The sequence below is a fragment of the Cydia pomonella genome, chromosome 4, assembly GCF_033807575.1.
Source record: "Cydia pomonella isolate Wapato2018A chromosome 4, ilCydPomo1, whole genome shotgun sequence".
Classification (NCBI taxonomy): Eukaryota; Metazoa; Arthropoda; class Insecta; order Lepidoptera; family Tortricidae; genus Cydia; species Cydia pomonella.
Genome location: NC_084706.1, coordinates 4,455,502 through 4,479,330, shown reverse-complemented (window position 1 = coordinate 4,479,330; position 23,829 = coordinate 4,455,502). Strand labels below are relative to the sequence as shown.

The window sequence follows — 23,829 nt, the reverse complement described above, 5'->3', positions numbered from 1 at the left end:
CTATGTCACTGTCACGTCACTGTCAAGTGTCGCAACGGAATTCAACAAAACAACACTTCTCTAATTATTAATTTATAACAGTATTTATCTAACAAATAAATGAAAACAACTATTACTCTAACCAAATTTAAGCTGTGCTTAAACCTCTCAATTTAAGTCGTGTTACTTCAAACCAATACGAAGCATGGCATCTGATAAAGATCCGCTTACCAGCGAGAGATCTGGAAGAGTGAGAGAAGTCGGCAATCACGCCATTTGGAGTCTGTCATCTTGTAAGCCAGGTATATTTACTGCTGCCCCATTTGCTTTCCTCACACGTTTTTTATTTTGCTAAAAGAACAACACACCCAAAGGTACGATGTAATATTTACATCATGTTTGTAATTTTGGTAATTTAGTGAGGTTTATTGTAGAATTGCAGTTGCATATATAGAGATGTTTGTAGTGGTTTTTAATAAAACACTGTCTGAGAGTCTTCAATGGTGATATATTTTATGAAAATCACTTAAAAATAGTTACAAATAAGAAATGTCATAGCTGTCAGCGACGACAGAGACTGTTTAGTTAAGGCGGCGTCACACTGTACATATTAAGGTGACTTTACACTCTACTACAATATTAATGTTTATTATAGGCATATGTTAACATGGGAACCTAAGGTACTTTGACTTCATCTGGTTATTATTCAAGAGTATATCTTTTTTTTTTTAATATTACGTTGGTGGCAAACAAGCATACGGCCTGCCTGATGGTAAGCAGTCTCCGTAGCCTATGTACACCTGCATCTTGTTTTTATGTTATTATTTATGGTACCTATAAAGATTCCCACCACAGGTAGATAATTGTAAACATAATTATTTTGGTTGTTGGTTCTACAGTCAGCTTCAAATAGTTAGTGATGGCCAGTAGGCAAATATTATTCCTACGGTAACAGAGGTGTGTTACAATACATTTGACCACTTTGGTTGTCACTGTCTATTTGATGCTGACTACATAATGGAATGTCCAAATGTAGTTATCATATCTATGCCAGGGCATAGAGATATAGAGTGCACACTCCAAACATCGGTTTTCTTGCCAAAATTTACAGAGCTGGACTGCAATACTTGTGATAGTGATCTACTTATTCGCTATGTGCATGACTGTTACGCCACCTAGCATACGCAAATCTAGCAGTAAATGTCAAATCACTACATCTTATAAAACGTCCCCCAAACTCCAAAACTACTGAACAGATTTTCTTACGGTTTTCACCGATAGAACGATTCTTGAGGAAGGTTTGGAAGTATATCATTTGTTAAGTTTTTTTGTAAAATTGGTTGAAATATAACAATGTCAGAATAAATCACGCTGTCTAGGAGCTTTAATCGAAAACGCTGCCTAATCTGTTTGAGCTATAATAACACAATGTATGGTAGGGTTGTCTCTTTTTCATTGGTCTACAAAAAAGTCCGCAACGGTGTATTTGTATCTTTTAAAAAAAACTTACTATGCCGATTCTTAACATTAAAAAAAAAAAGATCACATAATATGTGGTACTTTCAAAGCTATTTACATGGATAAAGTATTAAGCATGGTCTTAGGTATTATAACGCAACTAAAAATGAAATACTCATTTTTAAGGCTCAAAAGTACAATTTAGATTCAACTATGCCTAGGATCATGCTGGGAAGAGTATCCCTCAAAGTTGTGGAGAGCTTTAAGTACCTGGGGCATGTGCTCACTAGAGATCTGAAAGATAATATAGATCTAGAAAGAGAAAGGAGAGCCATGGCTATAAGGGGCAATATGTTTGCTCACAGATTTGCACGATGTAACAAACAAGTAAAGTTAACGCTTTTTAAAGCATACTGCCAAACTTTTTGCACATGCAGTCTGTGGGCAACATTTACGCAGCGAGCATAGAACACACTAAGGGTCAAGTACAAAGACATGATTTACTGAGTTAATTGAACTTAAACTAAAGGTACTAAATCCTGGCGTAATAAAAGTAATTGTACCTTAGCGTTTTTTCTTAAAAATTAAATCGATAACTTGAAAAATTATAACGCCTGCAAAATTGTAATAGCAAGCAAAATATAAAATGAGTAAAACTTTGAAACCATAAATAAAATGACTCGTATTATAATTGAATATGAAGGTACAAAAAAGGTACAAAAAGTTGGCTTTTATAGAATTTATCAATAACAACGGGAACATAGCGTAATAAAGTACACCCGCCATTCTGACTGTAAGCATGGCGAGTGTACTGTTTTTGGTGATAACTTTAAGTACCGTGAGGTACAATTTTTTTTAAAGAAGGTACTAAATAGTACAAATTAGGTACAAAAATATGGTGTGGTTTTCATTTAATTTTATTTAGGTACACTCGCCATTCTGACTCTCACAGTTTAACTCTTTGGGTACGGAACCCCAAAAAGTGTAGGGTTCCGTATTTGTCCGTCCTCCGTCACCATACGGAGGGAGATTATTGCAAGACCTAACGTCGTGGGGTTCACATGATGACAACACATATAAGCAGATCGCTATCGCAAGTATCGCAACAATGCGAAAATAGTACATTACGATACAAGTGCGAAAAATAGGAAATTCGAAACGAGTGGCGATAAATTAAAACACGACCGAAGGGAGTGTTTTAAATCGACACGAGTTGCGAATTACCTATTCGCACATGTATCGTACAACGTTTTACAGTACATATGGCCCTTTAAATGTTCGACACAGTAACGTAATATGCTACTTCTCGCACTAGTGCTATAAAGTAGCCCCATATGTACTGTAAATGCAATTTTAGTTACGCGTTAACGGATTAACGGTGCCCAGCTTTGCAGATTTATCAGTGCCGCTTTCTCTAAGCGGGGCATTCGAAGCCCTAGGGTTCAGTGATTGTAAAGGGTCCGAGATAATGAAGTCACAGCATATGAACAGTAAACTAATTTGCTTGCACCTTAAAAAAGAGGTTTACAGTTGTCTGAAAAATTGGATATAGTGGTCTATGCAATATGCTGCAGTGTACATGTATTTAATATTTATTATCATCTATAGGTTTTGGTATCGACCAGCTGAGGGATGACTGTATGGACACATATTGGCAGTCAGACGGACAACTGCCACACCTAGTCAACATCCAATTTCAGAGAAAGACTATGGTGTCACACATATACATCTACACCGACTACAAACTGGACGAGAGCTACACTCCCAGCAGGATTTCCATCAGGGCCGGAACACACTTCAATGATTTACAGGAAATCGAAGTTATTGAATTAATCGAGCCAAGTGGTAAGTCAAAGTTTAATCCAACACACAGAATCTTTGGATGCGTTTTTTGGAGTACTAGGGATGGCAAACTTTTGAAGAGATGATCCAACCACAGTAGAAATCATATTGTCAAAAAGCCACAAAAGCCAAATTGACTGGTGTAAGCCCAGTTAATTGTTTGGGTGCCTTGAGCCGCAATTTTAGGTCCAGAGCCACGCGCGCCTTGCGGCTGGGTATTGCGGACTCCTGTTATAGTGGAATGTTGTGGATAACTTACGGATCTATCACACCAAGTTATAATGCAACATACAGTGTGGAAATCCATAATAGGAAATATTGAAATGTTTGAGGAGAATGAGTAGTTAACATAACATGTGCTCTAAAATACATAAAATAGACAAAAGAATTTGGCTTGAAATGCAATAACCTTTAGCTGTCAACTATGAAACTTCCCATACAATAAAATTGTATTGTACGTGTCAGATGGTTTGCTGCAACGGACCCTAATCCATGCTTGTTGACAGTTTCCCGTCACTAGTCCCCAGAATACATCAAAATTAACTATTCCTCTAAAAATCTTACTAAATTAGTACCTATACTAATTTTTCTAACAAGTTGAACTTGAGATCAAAAAATTGGAATTATTACTATTCTAAAATTGTTTTCACCATTCTTCTTTCAGGATGGGAAATGATACCAATCAAAGACATGCATGACAGACCAATAAGAACATTTATGATCCAGATAGCTGTTTTGAGCAACCACCAGAACGGGAGAGACACACACATGAGACAGATCAAAGTGCATTCTCCCTGTGAACCCACTTCATTTGATATTAATAAATTTAGGAACTTTTCTACAGTCCAATTCCAGCAATACACTACTATCCGATAGAAAAAAATCCTCTTCTGTTCCGAAAGCTAAGGACAATCCTGTCTAAGGTTTTTATAAATGGTGCCAGCATAGGTATTCCCTGTTCTGTTTTATCGGCTTAAAGGACTACCACCCGGGTCATAAAATATCAAAAAATATACAAGAATTTCACACTACCAATAGTGTCAAATTCTCGTATGTGACAGGAAACCTGGCCGGATCTGTACTGTAAAAAACATTGACCGGCCAACCTCATTTGCTTGACCATTAAATAAAAAACTAAAATAATTATCAAGTTATATTAAATTAACTGAATAAATCCGTATAATTAATTTACACAGTATAATTAATTTTCAGTCTGATTCCTCACTCTCTGCTTCTTGAAGCCATTCAAAGAATTTGACCAAGGACGCCTGTTTGGCGATAGGACTCTCGTTTTCTTGCAAGTCAGTGTACCACTCCAGTAACGAGTCCTCGTCAACAACGTCGGCTCCATACAACAGCTGTATAACCTGGCCCGCTTTTCCATTCAGCCATTCGCATTTGATACAGCTTTCCTGAAAACATTTATTTTATTAGTCATTTGCACATTGTCTGCAAGCGATTTATTTTTTGTTCAAAATACTAATTATTTAAAGGAGACGTACAGACGGGGCAGTTAAATTGTCAATTTGATCAGAAATTAAGTTTGCGTTAATCTCCTCTAGCATCCACACGTATAAAACTTAATCACCAATTTGTTTTATGGTGACAATAGAGCAATTGAAATAAAAACATTGCCCCCAGACGCGCATACTAGCGAAGAAAATTGTCATTTTCATACCGTTTTATTAACCCATTCATGGCCAATACCCGTCGAGCGTACACAATACGCCGGGCAACCATACAAACCATTTTTAGCTAAAACGTATGACTCAGCTTATGGGTCTCTGGCCTGGTGCGCACGGTAAATAAATCGCCGCTTATGAAGCCGGCCAGATGAACAAGATTGTGCAACATTTTTACTAACAACCTTTTTTCTGTGCCTATCAAAAAAAAAAAGTAGTTTGTAGGAATACACATTTTTATATTTTACATATTTAACTTGCTGTGCTTGTTGTTGTTTTATGGGTCAAATCTCGGAAGTTCAATTTGACCCATTTTCCTTGCCAAGGCAAGGAAAATGGATCAAATTGAACTTCCGAGATTCCCCTCACACAAAACAAAATATTTTTATAAAACTTGTAAATATTTGTCACATACGATTATGATAATACAATATTAGTTGTTACTGTTTCAACTGCCTTGTTAATATTGAAAAGAAAAAAAATGAATGAATATTAAGATCATTGTTAGTAGATAACTGCCTAAGATACAATACAACGATCACCAAATATTATGACATAAAAGTACAGTGGGAGAAAATCCTCGTTGCCTTGCCCCTCACACAAAACAAAATATTATTATATTACGGTTTTGTAAATGTTGCGTGCCATCATATAAACAGTAATCGGTTGTAAAATGGTACAATATCAAACAGCTACAATATGAAATAAGCTTTAAAACCAGCCAACAAAGTGTTTCCGTAGTAGGCTAAAAAGCCTGCTACGGAAACATTTGTAGTTTTTACAAGTAGCGCCAGGCCACGGTGACCCATACCCTGAGCCATGTCAATAACTTCTAAAGTATACATATTTTTGGTATCTTTGAAATATGGATTTATCTGTTTGCTTGCAATGCGTATATATCTATAATTTCAGTATATTTACTTTATTGCACTGATAGTAAACCAAAATTGAATATTCTAGGCTCTATTTTAATTAAAAGAAACGCGCTTATAATTTTTATCGTAATACACCTTATAGAAATGGTTGTTAACTTAGTGAATACGTACGTTATTACGTCAAATTACGTTTCGTTCATGTTTAAATAAGAATTTATTCATGACTCACATATGAGTCACGGGCCCTGTGGAACTGTTTGAGCATGACCCATTAGCTGAGTCGCTGGCCCTGATTGGGTTAATATTGAATTCTAACAAAATTTTCATTAACTTGGTTTGGGTTTTCCCAGTAGTTACCAGTGGTAAAAGGTGGGAAAAAAATCCAATAGTTGCCACTGGTAAGTGATAACAACTTGGTAGTAACTAGTGGGAATAACCCTCATTTTTGCGTCTGCACTTCCTAATTTGATCAGGCACATGTCCACACCACACCATACCACGTCCACACCACATGATTAAATTGTCCCGTATGGACACTACTTAAGACTACTTACTTCAACAGCTTTCAGACAATCCATGATGGAAGATTTAGTCTTAATATAGTTTGCTAGAACTGGTCGGAAGAACTTCAAGATATCTTTCACCACAGATATGAGAGATGTATTCTTGGTATCCATGAGAACTGGTAGGCTGAGTAGGGCCCTCACCACAAAGAAGTTCACTTCGTGCAACTGAATGTTATAAGCGTATCTCGAGGAGTTGATTTCCAGAATCAGGTAATCACACTTTAATTTCTCTTCATAGCCTCTGGCTAAACTGTCAACTACTTCTTGCAGAAAAACTGAAAATAAAATAAATGTTAACTCGGTGAACCTGGATCTTATACGAACTTTTTTCAGGTGTTTTATATTTTAACGTTTATATGATCGTCAAATATTAATATATGTACTCTGGCAAGCCAGCTCTGTCAATAGAAAAAGGTGACATATTTTTAAAATGTCTGCGCGAAGGATCAATTTCCCGAACGAGTTTTGAATTTCACGCTTTTATCTAAGGTCAATCAATGAGGGCGAGCCCATAACCTCAAATGAAACGAATAGCTGTTGCAACGAGACTAATTTTTTTTTTCAATGTCACAGACAATGGTACATGTACAGTTTACATATCGTGTATAACAGATGGCGCTAGTAGTAATTAACTTTTGAGCGAAGACAACGTAGATGGAATAAGTCTAGCCTTTTAATATCTGCTTTGTAACAGCACCAGGTTTCTGGCCCCCTTTTGTTTACCTCTATCTTCATGTATTATATGTATTTCCATGTACATTTATTCTGAGGTTGTGTAATAAACAGGATTTGTATTGTATTGTCACACAGAGTATGGCTGGTGGTTAAAATTTCACCCTGTATAAAAAATTGTGCTATCGCTCGCAGACGTTTCTGGTTGCAAAAAAATTACTACATAATCAATTAATTGCGAAGGCATCAATTCAGAAATTTCAACTGACCAAAGGGCAAACATCAAAGTTCGCGTGCTTTTTACAAATTATACGACAACAACAAGTTGATAGTGGACAACAGCTTATTCAGAGGACTACGTTATTTTCCTCCCTGGATATTCATATTATGGAAAATATTTATACACAATTCATTTTATATTAAAAGTTATCCAGAGAGGAAAAGAGCGTTTTTATGGAGAACCGGTCACGTGACTTTGTCCCCTTTCGACTTAAATGTCTCGATTATGAATCAATCTGAGAAAATTAGGCGAAACAAAGGGATATCATTAAGGGGCTCCCTAACGCCAATGACCTTCGATCTGAATCCCTTAGTTTTCTAATGTTTTGCAGTAGCTTATCATATTAACAGCAACAGCTGTAAGCAATAAAGTATCTCATATTTACTTCAAAGTACACTGTCTTCGAGATATTTGGCATCAAAGTTGAACAATTTTAGGCCAAAACACTGGTTTACTGGCCATAACTTTTGTGTTAATTAGTTTAAAATTAAAATCTCTGACTAGTTTTTAGAGACGTCAAAGACGAACCCAAATGTGTAGATTTCGTACATGTAAAATCCTTCACAGCAATCGAATAACGAAAAATGTGTTCTTTTAGACAATGATTAAAAAAATGAAGTGTTCATTTCTTTCCGAATCCTGCAGATCAGAATGGAGATGAAAGATTGAAGCACTGATAGGCGTTTGTCTTATAATTCTACAGCGCAAATGTAAGAGTAACGACTCTAAAACTAGTCAAAATTCGATGAAAACCGCGGGGAGCCCCTTAGTAACCAGCATGATTTTACTTACTATTAGTATCATCAGGTACTGGCGAATCAGGTATTGAAGATTCCGCACTGCTGTCCGATGAGTAGCATGATTCACTGTCACTCCAAGTTTTCTCAAAGCCGATTGCTTCATCCTCTTCGCTTCCGGTTGACTCATTTTCCCATTCCGTTCCACTTTCAGAAGTAGATTTTACAAGTTTATGATCTGAAATGTATACTCATATGGCGTTATTCATAAATATTTGCCAAATGTAACAAACCATTGATAATCGTTTGTCCCTATCCGTCATTTCGACATTTATATTTCGTAGAAAGAGACAAAATAAACAAGTTTTGTAATAGGTTGCCAAGTTTTATGGAAAAGGAAGGATATAATTTAGTACATATTGTTTGTTCAAAACATTTTTTACAGTACATATGGGGCTACTTTATAGCACTAGTGCGAGAAGTAGCATATTACGTTACTGTGTCGAACATTTAAAGGGCCATATGTACTGTAAAACGTTGTACGATACATGTGCGAATAGGTAATTCGCAACTCGTGTCGATTTAAAACACTCCCTTCGGTCGTGTTTTAATTTATCGCCACTCGTTTCGAATTTCCTATTTTTCGCACTTGTATCGTAATGTACTATTCACTGCTTGTTACCAGGAAACCATGCTCTACTAAGGTGAATATTTAGGTCTGAACAATAGTTACTATGTAACAATTTAACAAACCCCAATATCGCGACATAATGTCGGTGTAATACTGGTATAAAAAAAAATCGGCTAATTAGATTTCGGCTTGTGCACAAATCACGCGAGGTTTTTTAGAAATATCGTTTATTTTTCTATTTTCGTTATGAATATGATGATATATTTATTATACGCCCTCCAAAATTTCGTAAAATAGAATCGCTATTTTGAAGTCTTCTTCTTCTCGTGTCGATGGTTTCGTGATTCATATTAAACGGGACCAGAAGGTAGCAACGCTTAACGCCCTGTCTGTCGCATCCCGTAGATCTTGCTCGGAACAGGTGTGCGGGTTCGCTGGGCAGGACAGCATGTGCATCATGGTTTGGGGAGCCGTGCCGCATGCACATAGAGCATCTGAGCCGCTTAGACTGCCCCACCTTATCAAATTTTCCTTGCTGCAGCCAACCTGGGACCGCAGTCTATTTAAAGCTTTCCAGATCGGCCATGGCTGTTTATGCCCTGCCGGGAGCTTTTCGGCGGGGCGGGCGTAGTTATCGGGAGGGGCGCGCGTACTTTGCCAGTGTGTCAATCGGTTCTCGGACGGCGAGAAACTGATATCGGCAGTGCACCGGATGTAGCTCTTTCGGCTTTTTAGGCGAGACGGTGGTAGCTCGTGGCCGTGGAGAGGGTGCCTTGAGTCTTGCCCTTGCTTGAGTTTTTCAACAGCACAAGCCACCTCCCTACGGGTCTCCGGGGGCGCTATGTCCGCCAGAGGGTATTTTTAAAAAATTGAACAGCAGGTATTTTGAAGTGCAAAGCGAAAATTTATATTTAACGAAACCGAGAAAAAGTATCTACTCATGCATGTATGTGGTAGATATTTTTTCTTAGCTTCGTTAACTGTAGAAAAATACACGTGAGGTCTCCTTATACCCCCACCCCAACGTGATCTGTCGTGATTTTTTTCGTGATTTGTGCACAAGCCCTTTCGAATATGGGTGTTTCCTATCGTATCGGACAGCATTTTTTTTATTTAGTCCCGTAGTAACAGTTATTCAGTATCACCTGTTCACCTCACAGAACAGAACTGAGGACTGAAAAAAACATCCTGTATGCATATTTACCATTTGATTCCAGACCTCCTTCTACCACTGAACCCTTATATTTAGTTCCACTTGATAATTTCACATTTGAAGTAAGAATCGTCCCATTTTCTAAATCACAATCATTTTCAACAATGCAGTTTTCATCAATGAAACTGTTGAGGATTTTGCAGTTGTCTTTTATAACCGTGTTGTTTCCAATATAGCTTCCGGAGAGGGTAACATTGCTGCCTATCACACAGTTGCTCCCGATAACAGATTTGTTTACGACTGTGTTATCATTGATTTTGGTATTGGCTCCTATTAAAACATCTTCTTGGACACTGCAAGACCTTAAAAAACACGATTGACAATTTGACAATACTTCAGATAATTTTCAGAAATAAATAGCATTTACTTTTAAGTATGCGAAAAACTAGCAAATTTTGGGATTTTCCTGCTCTGGAATCACAAGTAGGTACTGTATGATAAAGAAAAAAGTATTGCAAAATTATACACTGGGTATTTCCAAAAGTAACTTTTACAAATATTTTCAACTACTATTTGTACATGCTATTGGTCACATTTAAACGATTTTCGCCTTTAAGGTGGTTCACCGCGAATGTCCCCGGTTGTACCTTTCGCAGTCACTCCTCGGAATGAAACGCATAAACGGAATATTTTAATTACTTATTGCAACTTATAATTTGTCTTGGTTGTCTGGAAGAGATCGCTTTTTAGCGATAAGACCGCCTGTTCTTAAGTAAGAGTAAGTAGTCTTAAGCTTGTATTTCACTTTCGGTGTATTTTTTAACTGTATGGTGCACAATAAAGAATATTTACTTACCTATACCTACTTACTTAATTACTGATCTTGCTCATATTTATTTTACGCTACCCTTTCATACAGCTAATGGCAAGTTCTAATGCTAGTTTGACCATTAAAACTTTTATTTGTACCTACTTAAGTAGGTAGATAATTGACAATTGATTGATAATTGCCGATGCACGCGGTGCGGGGAGCAGCGCGTTGAAGGTCACTCCATTGTATTTTTGCGTAGGTATTTAAACGGTAGGTATTTGCGATTCCTTTGAAAGATAAGTATCTGTTCGTAAGAACTATTATATAATATGTGCCAGTGTACATTAGTCTTACCTACTCAAAGTAGCAGTCTTGTTGCGGAAATTGTGGTTACCCAAGAATTCGTAGTTATCTTGGTAAAGAGAACCACTCTCTATAGACAGCGGCAGCGCCCAGTGATGTATAATGTCGCGGCTGTAAAAAAGAAGACATTTTTAGTTATAGTGCACAGTGAATAATTGTGCTCAACTCAAATTATTGAAATAAGAATTTTACCGAGAATTAGATGTCCATTGGATTTACAATATCTTCACCAGCCGTTTTATTTATTATGTAAAATTATACTAAAAATAATTCCGAATCCTAAATGGAAATGGCTAAGCAATGAAACCTACGATGCAATTTATAGTGGAATTATGATTTAACACCAGTCCAGGCGAAGTTATGTACTGAAGGCGAATTAAGGGTACTTATTTTGCCAACCCTAAGGTTCAATTAATTGCATCATTGATAATGGGGTTCATTGCATAAAACACCCTACGAGTCTTCATTCGTTATAATTAATTAATGAAATAAAAGTTTAAAATTTAATAAAAACACCATATCTTATGTATTTTATTATACAATCAAAATAATGAACTTATACAAATTTACGCAATTGTAACGCAGTAAATAATCCTACTTAACTACTTTTAACGATCTCTACTATAGTTGACAAATAGTAGTATCCGCAATTCGGACCGTATCTTACAAACATTTTTTTTTACAAAAAAAAGTTGTCGATTGAACTGTCATTGATGTTCGTTAATTCATTATTTTCGTTTGAAATTTCTTTCGTTTTGTTTTATTGCGGTAATTAAAGTTAATTGTTAGAATACCTTCAGAAAACATGAGTGAAATAGTGATGAAGACGGATAAAAAAATTTCAGGTTGTATTTTTTGATGGCTGACTGACGTGAAATTTTTTGTGTACAGTCAGCGTCAAATACTTTGTAGCAACCAAAGTAGCCAAATAGTTCGGTACACCATATATTTAGTACGGTGTACCGAACTATTTGGCCACTTTGACTGCTACGAAGTATTTGACGCTGACTGTACTACACGAGATCAAATTTATTTACATCTCGTGCGCTTTTGAGTCCCTTACTACGCTCATGATTCTAAATTAGATTCACGAGCGTAGCGATTATAGAATCTTTCGCTTGCACGGGACTCAAAACAAGCACTCGAAGAAATATCAAACTTTGCTCTCTTGTTGTACAAATAACTATAAGTATCCGTAACCATTAGGCAGGTTCTCAGACCGTCGGCGGGAAAGGAGCAGCGATCTGAGCAACCGACTATTTTCTCGCGCAAAAACGTAAGGGTAGATGTAGAGAGAGACGAGAGAGAGAGAAAGATTTGCATATTGTAATTATTGATCGCTGTTCTCTCTCTATCTTCATAAAGAAAACACTCGACCACGTAGATAATGCTACTAGCGAATCGTAAGCTGTTGCCCAAACCCTTAAATACATGTTTTTTTATTCTTTTCTTCACTGCATATGGAAAAATTAGTAAAAATATGATACATCGTTTTTACTACTAAATTAGTGTTAGAATTGACATAGACTAAATCCTATTTACGTAGGTAAGTAAGTATACAATTATTGGTAAAAGATGAAAACTTTACTACCATCAAAAAGTTACACTATCTCTGTTTGTATTACTGACATGTTTTTGTTGTGTAGGCTACATCCTACACTATGCAATTAAGGACCTATTACCTTATAATTTTAAATGTCCTCCAATTGGTCACAGTGGTAGCGTACATGTTGTCCTTCAACAGCACGTAGTACAACGAACTAGCCAGTATTTCCTCATTGATGAGGATGCCGTTGATAAAGTCGTCTCTGGTTTGGAAGTCGAAGTTATCGGAGAACAGAGGAGGCACGGACGGCGAGCACAGCGCTATGTTAGCATCTAGCAGGTTGTGATGCAATTTTACTTCGGAATGACTGAGCACACTTTCCTATAAATAAAATGAAACAAGTTACCGTCAAAAATATTTTTTGCTGCGCAAATCACCGCCCAATTTTTCACCAACCATCTGAGACAAGTGGTAGAACTATAATAGAAGTTAGAGGCCCCAAAACGACGTCCCGCGATCCTACATGTCATCCTAATACTACTAGGCAGTTAGGTGAATGTATCCCAACACACCTAATTATATTATAGCATTAAGTTTTGATTCATCATGTTTTTAATAAAAGAACCTTCAACTACCTCGTGTAGCTGTGACGGATATTATCCGGAGGATTGAAATAGTGAAGGGAGCCATGGCTCGGTTAGATATGATCTGGAAAGATCGAGGTATATATATTGAAACCGACGAAGGTTAGACTTGTGCGGTCTCTGGTGTTCCCAATCTTTCACTATGGTTGTGAGACATGGACTAACCGAGCAAACATGATCAAGCGTATCAAAACGTTTGAGGTGTGGTGCTGCGCCAGCTTTTACAGATAGATACCTTGAACAGCTATGCGTATGTAGCTATGAGTTATTATGACTGCACTGCGTGAAAGCCGTCTGTGCTCCACTCGGCGAACATTCCTGACGAGCTGCATCGCCAGGGCAGCCCCAACAAACCCCTGAAAGCGTTTTGTACTGGACACACAAACTGAATAAGCCCCACAGTAAGCTCAAGAAGGCTTGTGTTATGGATACTCAGACAACGATCGAAAGCGTCGAGGGACCGACTGAAGAAGAGGTGGTGAATTTTTGATTCATCATATGTTTTTAATAAAAAAAAATACCAAGTATATATACTTAGTTAAAATTTTGAGGAAAAAACGGCCAAGAGCAGGTCGGGCCATGCTCAGTGTAGGGTTCCGTTGTTATTCTTCCGTCGCAATAAGCTAAACTGGAGCTTAAGGTATAGTAGATTGTTAACCAAGGGATGAAACGGTACCTTTCACCCGAGTTAAACAAATAGGCAAATTCGCATAATCAGTACCTAATTAAAGTAACAGACTTACTTGTAATCGGAGACTCTGCATGTCTAAAGATAAATATCCCATAGCGAAAAACATTTCGATTGCTATATACTCGTATGTAGATAAATAAAACACATATTTTAGCAAACTGCAGTAATTTTAAAATTATTTGGTTCATTAAAGCATGAAAAAATAAAGTATAACAATAAGTCCTAGACACTACGTCCTACCACTCCGCTAGGAGCCCATAACTCGGTATTCCAAGCTGAGTGCATGGGCATCATAAACGCGGCGGCTGCCATCACTGCAAGGAAGGTAGTAGGATCCTCCATCCGCATACTCTCCGACAGTAGAGCAGTCTTAATGGCTCTTGTCGCGGACTTCCGCGATGTACGCATTGTTGCACATGGCAACACATGTAACATCTTGTATATTGTCTATGGTAAGCAAACCATACTTTTCCTTCCTGTTTCTCACACATGAAGTTTCAAGTTTGTTAACTTATTTATTAACGTGTGCCCGAAGCCAGCCTCGTACAGCCAGAGCATCATCTCTCTAATTATCTGAAAGCTAAGTATAATGAGTATATAAAAGAGGACTTGTTCGTCCCACGCATATATTTCCTACATTTATTTATTGTGAAATCTATGTATGACTAGATTCAATGTACTGACCGCAATGTGTTGAGTTGACTTATAAAGACGTGACATGACGTGTGATGATGTTGCGAGAGAACGTAATGATTACATGCTCTTTGGTTACGAGCAGAGGTGTGCTTGTTTATGTCATGGTCAGGTCGGAGATGCGTCTGCCGACCTGAGCCCAACCCTCATTTGGCATGCTATGATAGTGACCTGTAAGGGGCTCGTACACCCTTCGGATAGGTGCACTCTTGGCCATAGCAAGGGACTGGTGTTTCCCTCGTCTGGCATGCCATAGAATTGATAGTGACCTGTAAGGGGCTCGTACACCCTTCGGATAGGTGCACTCTTGGCCATAGCAAGGGACTGGTGTTCCCCTCGTCTGGCATGCCATAGAATTGATAGTGACCTGTAAGGGGCTCGTACACCCTTCGGATAGGTGCACTCTTGGCCATAGCAAGGGACTGGTGTTTCCCTCGTCTGGCATGCCATAGAATTGATAGTGACCTGCAAGGGGCTCGTACACCCTTCGGATAGGTGCACTCTTGGCCATAGCAAGGAACTGGTGTTTCCCTCATTTGGCATGCTATGGAATTGATCTATGGTTTGTGACTGGTTGCGACCAGGTCACCGCACTCCTTATCCAGTGCAAAGGTTGACTGATGAGACTTACCAAGACATAGACAGTTGTGACTATTACACAGACATGCATACCTATATATGTACTTTGAGTCCTGTGGGACAATGTTGAACTTTACTATGAATACTGATTTCTTGTTGTCTGTTCCTACATACATATATACATGTTACAATGTTTATGTATCTATCTTGAGAGATAGATGTGTTATATTATGATACAGGTTAAGGATACTTAGTGACCCATGGTCATAAATCTATTTTCTACACAGGTGGTGGTATAAGATCAAGTTAGAGCTGGCCTCTGCGCTTGGAGCTCATGAACCAGGGAGACATACTCCAATTACATCATTTGAATAAGGTATGAACCGCACTGTCCATAGAATAACCGACCTCTCTTTCCTAATAATATAAGCGAAGCAGATCTAAGTTCATTAAGATAATAAACAAGTATACATGACAAGTTGATAGTAAACTTATATTTCATTTAATAAGGTCTTAGAATCATTAGGTAACTCGAACTCAGGCAATCAGTCTATTTATCTTAGTATTTTGTATCAACGTCGATACAGCTCTAAATAGCCATATAGTTACATCCAAACTTATACACGAATGCCACGAACGACTAATGGAGGTATGTCATAATAACAAGATCACCCTACAATGGATCAAGGGACACAGTGGATCCCGAGGTAACGATGCTGCGGACGAGCTTGCCAGGCAAGGATCGAATGCGGGGGCGATTGGTCCGGAACCGATTCTTCCGATACCATTTAGCAAGGTACGCTCAATGCTGCTGGCACGTACAGGGAAACTACACACAGAACACTGGCTGAACCAGACTGGATGCAGACAGGCAAAAGAAGCCATGCCTGGCATCAACGGAAAACTCACAAGGGCGCTCCTGCAACTAGGGAAGGTCCGACTGAGTATGGTAACCAGTGTCATAACAGGTCATGGACTATTTAACAAACATCTTTTCACAACAGGTGTCACAGACAGTCCCCTATGCCGAGGTTGCATGGAGACAGAAGAAACAGCCTCTCACGTGGTGCTGGAATGCAGCGGAGTGACTCCATACAGGGCTAAACATCTCGGATCTCCGAGAGACCTCCCCGAGGTCCTACTCAACATCAAAGGTTTGATAGGATTCCTCGAGGAGCTGGGCTGGCAGGACTAGCCCACCCCCAACATATCACGCAAAATAGGCGCAAGTCGTCGAGTTGCGGAAAAATCGCCCGAATACAATACAATACAATACAAGTCCTAGACATAATGCATCGTATATGAGTGCAAATAGTGCAATGCAATAAACGAATATAAATATAAAATTAGCGGGATTGCCTCTTACTTTTTAATTTTTACTCTTTCATTCTAAAACTGCCAATAGTCAACGGCTTTACTCATACAGCCAATGAAACTGTTTTAGACAATTAAATAAAAATAGAATGAGTAAAATAAGCAAATTTTTATCTTAAATTTTAGCTTATTTAGATGAATCATGCCAAATTACTTTAACAACTCAATTAATGTCGTAATAACGTTTAACTGTGGATGTACGTCTTTTTACTATCAAGGGGAAACTTTATGCGATAACTCAAAAACAGCTGAACTGATCATGTCCGCTATAATTTTCATTTAATGTTTTTACTTCCACGCTTCGCTTAAAGCTTTACTTACACGATTTTTTTCATATTTTTTGGACCTATGGTTCAAAAATTGGGGGGACCCATTTTTTTTTTCTTTCGGAGCGATTATCTCCGAATATATTCACTTTATCAAAAAATGTTTTTGAAAACCTCTGTTAGTTATCGTTGAAAGACCTTTCCAACGATACCCCACACTGTAGGGTTGAAGCAAAAAAACTCTTTAAAAAAAGTAAAATTTAGATTTTATTGTACGACTTTGTCGGCTTTATTGATTTATTGATTTATATGTCCATGCCAAATTTCATATTTCTAGCACTAACGACCGACCCCGGAGGAAAGCCTCAGACAGGCAGACAGACAGACGGACATGGCGAAACTATAACGGTTCCTAGTTGACTACGGAACCCTAAAAAGGGGTAATCACAGCATATACCTACGAGTAAAAATCAAATAAATGGCATAATTTAAAACTTCAACATTACCATTTTAATAAATAAATATTATTTATTTCATAAATATTTACTTAGATGTTATTTTCGTAATTTATTTCGCTAATGCAGATAGCAGATAAGAGGCGGACTTGATAGGGCAGATATGTAATAGTACATTACGATACAAGTGCGAAAAATAGGAAATTCGAAACGAGTGGCGATAAATTAAAACACGGCCGAAGGGAGTGTTTTAAATCGACACGAGTTGCGAATTACTTATTCGCACATGTAGCGTACAACGTTTTACAGTACATATGGCCCTTTAAATGTTCGACACAGTAACGTAATATGCCGATTTTCGCACTAGTGCGGTAAAGTAGCACCATATGTACTGTAAAATATTTTTTAACAAGCAGAAACGTCTGCGAACGATGCTATTAAGCTTAGAATCAATTTGAAAGTGGAATATTTACTGCCTTGGGTGACACTTGTACTCACGGCCTCTGGGCTGGATATTTTCCCACCATATGGATCTATAGGTAGGAGACCCTAGCGATATCTACCGTAAGAACGTTAGTGTTTTTTTTTTCACTACTAATTTTATTCTAAGCTTGATATGTAAAATGTATAAAGATCCTAAAAAACAATAAATAAAATAAAAACTACAATTTCTTATATCCTACTGAGTGCCAGGGGCCTTTAAAGGACAAATTCCAAACATTATTTTTAACTTTCACTAAACAAGACCGTGGCTCCAAATTCAAAAACAAAACATCGCTTCGGGATCCAGGATGATATTAAAGCTAGAGAAGTTTTATTTTACTTACCAATGGCAATGTGATAGTTTTATCCTTAGACTTGGGTTTATATTTTTTATGTATCAGCACTTTTCTTGTGTTTCCGTCGGCTGCCAAGAAAATTGGTTTGTCGGTGCCAATGAGAGGGTGCTCCCAGGACACTTTCTTGTAGACCAGAGTCATGGCTGTACCTTTATCTTTCTTACATAATGTTCTGAAAGAGATGGTGTGGCTGGATGTTATTATAATAACATAAGGTTTTTATAAAATAACTAAGTATTTTAGTTTTTCGGCCAAAAAACTGCCGAAGCTCGCCCGCGCCGACACTTATGAAACTGCACTTTCGGATCGCGTTTGCCTAGTTATCAATAATGATAAATGAAATCTAATTAGTATTTCTCAATCAAAATATGTATAAGACTCGTTATTGCAGTACTTCCAACCAAGCAAGTTTCGCGAACTAAGCAAGTATCGCATAGGCCTCGAATCCTTTTTCTGAGTTCGATTCCTTTGGTAACGAGTCGTTCTCGAGCCTATTATGGATTGAGCCCACCTCACTTTGAACGATGAGACTTACATTACAGTAAGACGTTAGTACGGCGGCGTATCTCATGTAGCTGTTCTTATATTTGCATTAGGTTATATTTTATGCAATTTTTACACGCATTTATATTTACCAGAGCTCTACGCTTATTTTCTAGCATATAATAAGATATACTTTTATACAGTAGAAATAATCTTCTCATAAATATGTGAAATGAACCGAACCGAACCAAACCATACCATACCGAACCGAACCATTCAGAACCGAATCGTACCGAATCCTACCGCACTGAACCGAACCAAAACGAACCCGACCAAACCTTACCGAATCGTACCGTACCGAAATGAACATACTCAAACAAAACGCACCGAAACTAGGGATTGCAAACCGGATTGATTTTCAATCCGGCCGGATCCGGGCGGATTTTGGCCGTAGTCCGGCCGGATCCGGGCGGATTTTGGCCGTAGTCCGGCCGGATCCGGCCGGACCGGATCCGGTTTGGTATAGGGTATAAAAGTTAATTAAATGACATATTTTTCTAGTTTTTTGCGTAATACGTATTCCTAAATCTATAATTTAAAGTTAATAAATAACTTCTTAACAATAAAATAGAACTTGGTATTAAAAAGTGTCACAATGTCAATATCATTTTAAAAACAAAATTTTAAATCGGTAATTTATTATATTTAACCATTCTAAAGTGCTCAAATTTTCGTTTACAACTATAAATTTGATTAGTTTCCAAAGCCTGATGATGGGGTGTGGGGTGGGAATTGGAGCTCCTTGAAAGGACAAGTTTTCGTAACTGTTCTTTGATTGAATTCTTTGTAGAGTCTGTTCGGAAAGAGAAGAGTCGTGGAATGTATTGGGCCCCATACATTCCACGACTCTTCTCTTTCCTCACAAACTCTAACGTTGACATCCATTCTAGCATAGAGAAATAAGAAGTACATAGAGTGATCACTCCATACATCTGTTTTGGTACCAAAACGCTTATTATTTTCGTAGTCGACATCTAGCATCGAGTAGCGGAACTCTCAGTACTGCTACTCGACAATAGATATCGCGGCAAACAAAAAGTCTAATGCTCAACGATTTTCCGCTAATATTATAACCAGAGTATTATAACCGAAACTCTATTTTAAACTCCTACGCTTACTATTATTTATTACTTTTAACGAAGATATTTTACTTTTAACCAATAATGATATTAAATGCGCTCTAGTATTATCTTGCTCTAATTTATTTGTCCGAAAAAGTAGTAGACTGTATGACTTAAAAAAATTGTACTTTTTTTTAATTTATCGAAAAGTATATTGGTCAAATTATAAGGAACAACACACGACACGACGATCTCATGCGAAAAACAATAGAATGTATGATTGAAAACCATCGCGGAAAGGGACTCCCTAAGAAAAGTTACATAGATCAAATGAAGAATTGGCTAGACGTAGAGTAGCATGTACCAGGAGATGAAGGAAATTGCATAAGATTGGATGAAATTGTAAAGAAAAAAGATTCTCTCTTAAATTTGAATAGAAAAGAATCTATATTTTATCATATATATATATACATATATCGGAGAAAACTAAAGATTATCAATATTATCATATATTCTTCATTCACACATATTGATGAGCCCAACTGTAGTCGGTTAATCTCGTATCACAACATTATGACACGACATTAACCTTCTCTTTAGCATAAATTACAAATGCCTTCCATGGCATCTCCATCCTTTCATTTTTCCTTCTATTACAGTATTTATGTAATCGTCATATCGTGCCACCAACATGAAAGAAGAAGAAATCCTCTTCTGTTCCCAGTCATCGTCATAATAAATATATTTTTATCTTACTAAATTTAAACTTTTTCATTCGCTTTTTGTTCATTTCAACTTCATACTTCGTATCCGTTGCCTTTTCCTCATCTGAAACGCACAGCGCGTGCTGTATTTAGGCGTTTTTTTATTATACCGGATCCGGTCCGGATCCGGTGTTTTTTACCGGATCCGGTAGCTCCTGAAAAGTGCCGGATCCGGCCGGATTACCGGATCCGCCGGACCGGATTGCAATCCCTAACCGAAACTAACTGAATGGTACTTAACCGAACCGTAATTAACCGAACCTAATCATACCGTACCGAACCGTACCGGACTAAACCGATCCGAATTCACCCTCGTCCTCATCCTCATCAAGTAAATGATTTATCTATGTATCTATCTATCTCATCCTTATCGTAATCCTGAATCCCATCTCCATAACATCAGTTAATCAATTAATAGTGGTAATTATCATAGAGAAATAAGAAGTACATAGAGTGCTCACTCCATACATCAGTTTTAGTTCCATAACGCTTATTATTTTCGTAGTCGAGTTCTAGCATCGAGTAGCGGAACTCTCAGTACTGCTACTCAACAACAGATATCGCGGCAAACAAAAAGTCAAATGCTCAACGATTTTCAGCTAATATTATAATAGTATTTTTTGTAACAAAACCGTTGTATGAAGTGAGCACTCTTGGTCTTCTTAATTCTCTTTGGTAATTACTGATTAGTTTCAGCTCAAACCGATTACTGAACCGTTATTATGGGAAATATTCTCGAGCAAGAACATTCCCCATACAAAACAGAGAACGTTCTCGAGAACGGCACAACTCTACTTTTACCAAATAACATTCTTCAAATTTCAATACAATACATTTTCGCAGCTACACTCGGAATCGTATTGTGAATCTAGTTGAATGTCTAATTTGGAAACTAATCGTCGCAGTGAATGACTCCAGTTTTGTCAAAAACTCCAGTTATAGACAAAACTCGAGTCGTCTATTAAGTGAGTTGAGTCCACAAAATTAGGACTCCAGAACTCGAGTCCTTTACAACACTACATGGTTCCGTACAACTAGTGTCATATTAATATCACCATAAAATATTCATTTTGACTAAATAATGAGAGCTTGGCTCTAATAGTATTAATGTGCTTCTTAATTTGCGGAAATTGGTAATTATGGGTTAGTTACTTGTAGAACCTTCTTCTGCACATGATACAATTCTATTTGGCCCTATGGTTGACTGGTGTTGGATGCTCTGAGGAATAGTCAGCCTTATATACCTAAATAGATACTAGCCTGACTGACTTAATGCAATATATTATATGCAACAAAAATTTTTAAGAATGAAAAATAAATATGAGCCTTACTTATGTTGCTCCAGCATGGAAGCATAGGGTATATTAGCGATGCTGTTGATGGACATCAGCACAAAGTAGCCTCGGATCAAACCGGCAGCATCTATCTCTCTCATGACGTCCCCCATCGTCTGGCAAGTGTCAGACATCAGCACCTGTGCATCCAGGGTTAGACTCCATGGAGCCCGCTGTTCTTTTGCTCTTCTGCAATTATTAATTAGGTGGGTCCACACAGAGCGAGCATAAGCGCAAGGCAATTTCTTCGCCCGAGTATGCCACCTCGGCTGAGGCATGTCTACACTGGCCGGTTTTTGCACGGGGAAATTTCCTCGTGTGTATGCTCGCTCTGTGTGCACCCGCCTAATAACATACTAAAAAATCATGGAGAATGGATCATATTCAAAAGTGGACAAAACGTTTTCTCTTTTTGTATGGACTAAATGGTATACGGGAAGTACCTATAAGTAACCAAACTTAACCCTAAAGTAGTTATGCCTTTCCCTGAAACGTGATGCTTGGATGTGGAGTACTTTGCCACTCATACTTAACATGGTTTTTAGTTTAAAATAACAGATAAATGAGTTTGTGATCATCTTTATATGATAACATAAATCAAAAACTATTAGAAAGAGTATCATTTATTTTAGTTTTACACTTGGTCATACAAAAACAAACCTTTACAAATGTACCATGTTACAATAAATAATTTTTTTTCGGCAAAATGCACATGTGTGAGTAATCTAAGATTAAATAAATATTATAGGACATCCTCAGACAAATCAACTAAGCCCCATGGTAAGCTTAAGAAGGCTTGTATTGTTGGTACTCAGACAATGAAATATATTTACAAATACTTAACACATTCACTACCAGACAAAAAACGGCACACTACCCCAGAAACCAGTGGTCTATTGCTGCGTACAAAACAACCCGCCCAGCGGGTTGTCTGGCATCCGGCATGAACAAAGTTCAAGAGCGCCTACCAGGCGGGTTCCTAGCAGTGAATGTGTTAAATACTTACATAGGAAACGCTCATCACTCAGGAACAAATACCTTTGCCCATCACAAAAAAAATGCCCTTACCAGAATTCAAACCCAGGACAAGGCCAGATCAGTCGTCGAAATGCTTTGGTGTCAATATTATTCTCAACCTGCATGTGTATAACATTTAATTTGTTTTATTAAATGTTATTAATGTTTATGAATTACCTTAAATGTTCCTTGATTTTAACTCCGTCATTGCAACAAAATAAAATCACTTCATCAACTCCTCCCAAAGCTAGAGATTCAAGAACGTAGTTAACAAGAGGAACTCCAGCAATCGTAAATAAACCCTAAAAATAAAGTTTTCATTGATATATTTGAGTTATTAAAAGATGATGAAATCAACCTTAGCAGAACGTACACAATACCGTAATATTTCTTACCATTGGTTTGTATTTTGTTATAGGATCAAAGTTATTAGTAAATATATCCATTACAACTACCGCTTGAACAGCATTTTCTTTTTCCATCTTTGATAAAAAAATATTTTTCTTTCACTTTTGTTATTTTTTTAGGTTATATAAAAAAGGACGGGCATACGTCACTTACTCAGTTTCTTTCAACTGACATTGACATAACATTTTTTTGCTGTCAGCACATTGTCAACCTGTTTGAGGCACGATTTTACCTCTGAATGTTGGCAAGCAAGAGTATTTTTCCGTATCACCAAATATCAGCACATGCACGGAAAGAGAAGAGTCGTGAAACGTATGGGGCCCAATACATTCCACGACTCTTCTCTTTCCGAAAAGACTCTAACAATATTTGAAATGTAAAAAAATGGTCATATTTAAAAATATCAAACATTGAACATTTTTGGCAATTAGAGAGAAAGTATTTTTTACATTTCAAATATTGTTAAGGATGTGCTGATATTCCATGAAACGGAAAACGATTATCAGGTCCGACATCGGGACCGATTTCGGGCCCGATATCGGGAAGTGAGGATGTAATTGGCTCAT

At 37.5% G+C, this 23,829-nt stretch overlaps 2 protein-coding genes across 2 annotated transcripts; one reads left to right on the top strand and one right to left on the bottom strand.

Moving 5' to 3' along the window:
* Positions 1-4,470, top strand: LOC133516906 (anaphase-promoting complex subunit 10). The gene is made up of 3 exons (XM_061849944.1): positions 1-281; positions 3,046-3,282; positions 3,944-4,470. The coding sequence occupies exons 1-3, from the start codon at positions 185-187 to the stop codon at positions 4,153-4,155; spliced, it is 546 nt and encodes a 181-aa protein (XP_061705928.1). The 5' UTR covers positions 1-184; the 3' UTR covers positions 4,156-4,470.
* LOC133516903 (translation initiation factor eIF-2B subunit epsilon) lies at positions 4,420-23,548 on the bottom strand. The gene is made up of 10 exons (XM_061849940.1): positions 23,251-23,548; positions 23,033-23,157; positions 21,836-22,027; positions 18,125-18,308; positions 12,732-12,976; positions 11,041-11,160; positions 9,927-10,237; positions 8,147-8,329; positions 6,391-6,677; positions 4,420-4,691 (listed from the first exon to the last, which is right to left on the bottom strand). The coding sequence occupies exons 1-10, from the start codon at positions 23,335-23,337 to the stop codon at positions 4,488-4,490; spliced, it is 1,938 nt and encodes a 645-aa protein (XP_061705924.1). The 5' UTR covers positions 23,338-23,548; the 3' UTR covers positions 4,420-4,487.
* Between the last annotated feature and the right edge of the window lie 281 nt (positions 23,549-23,829).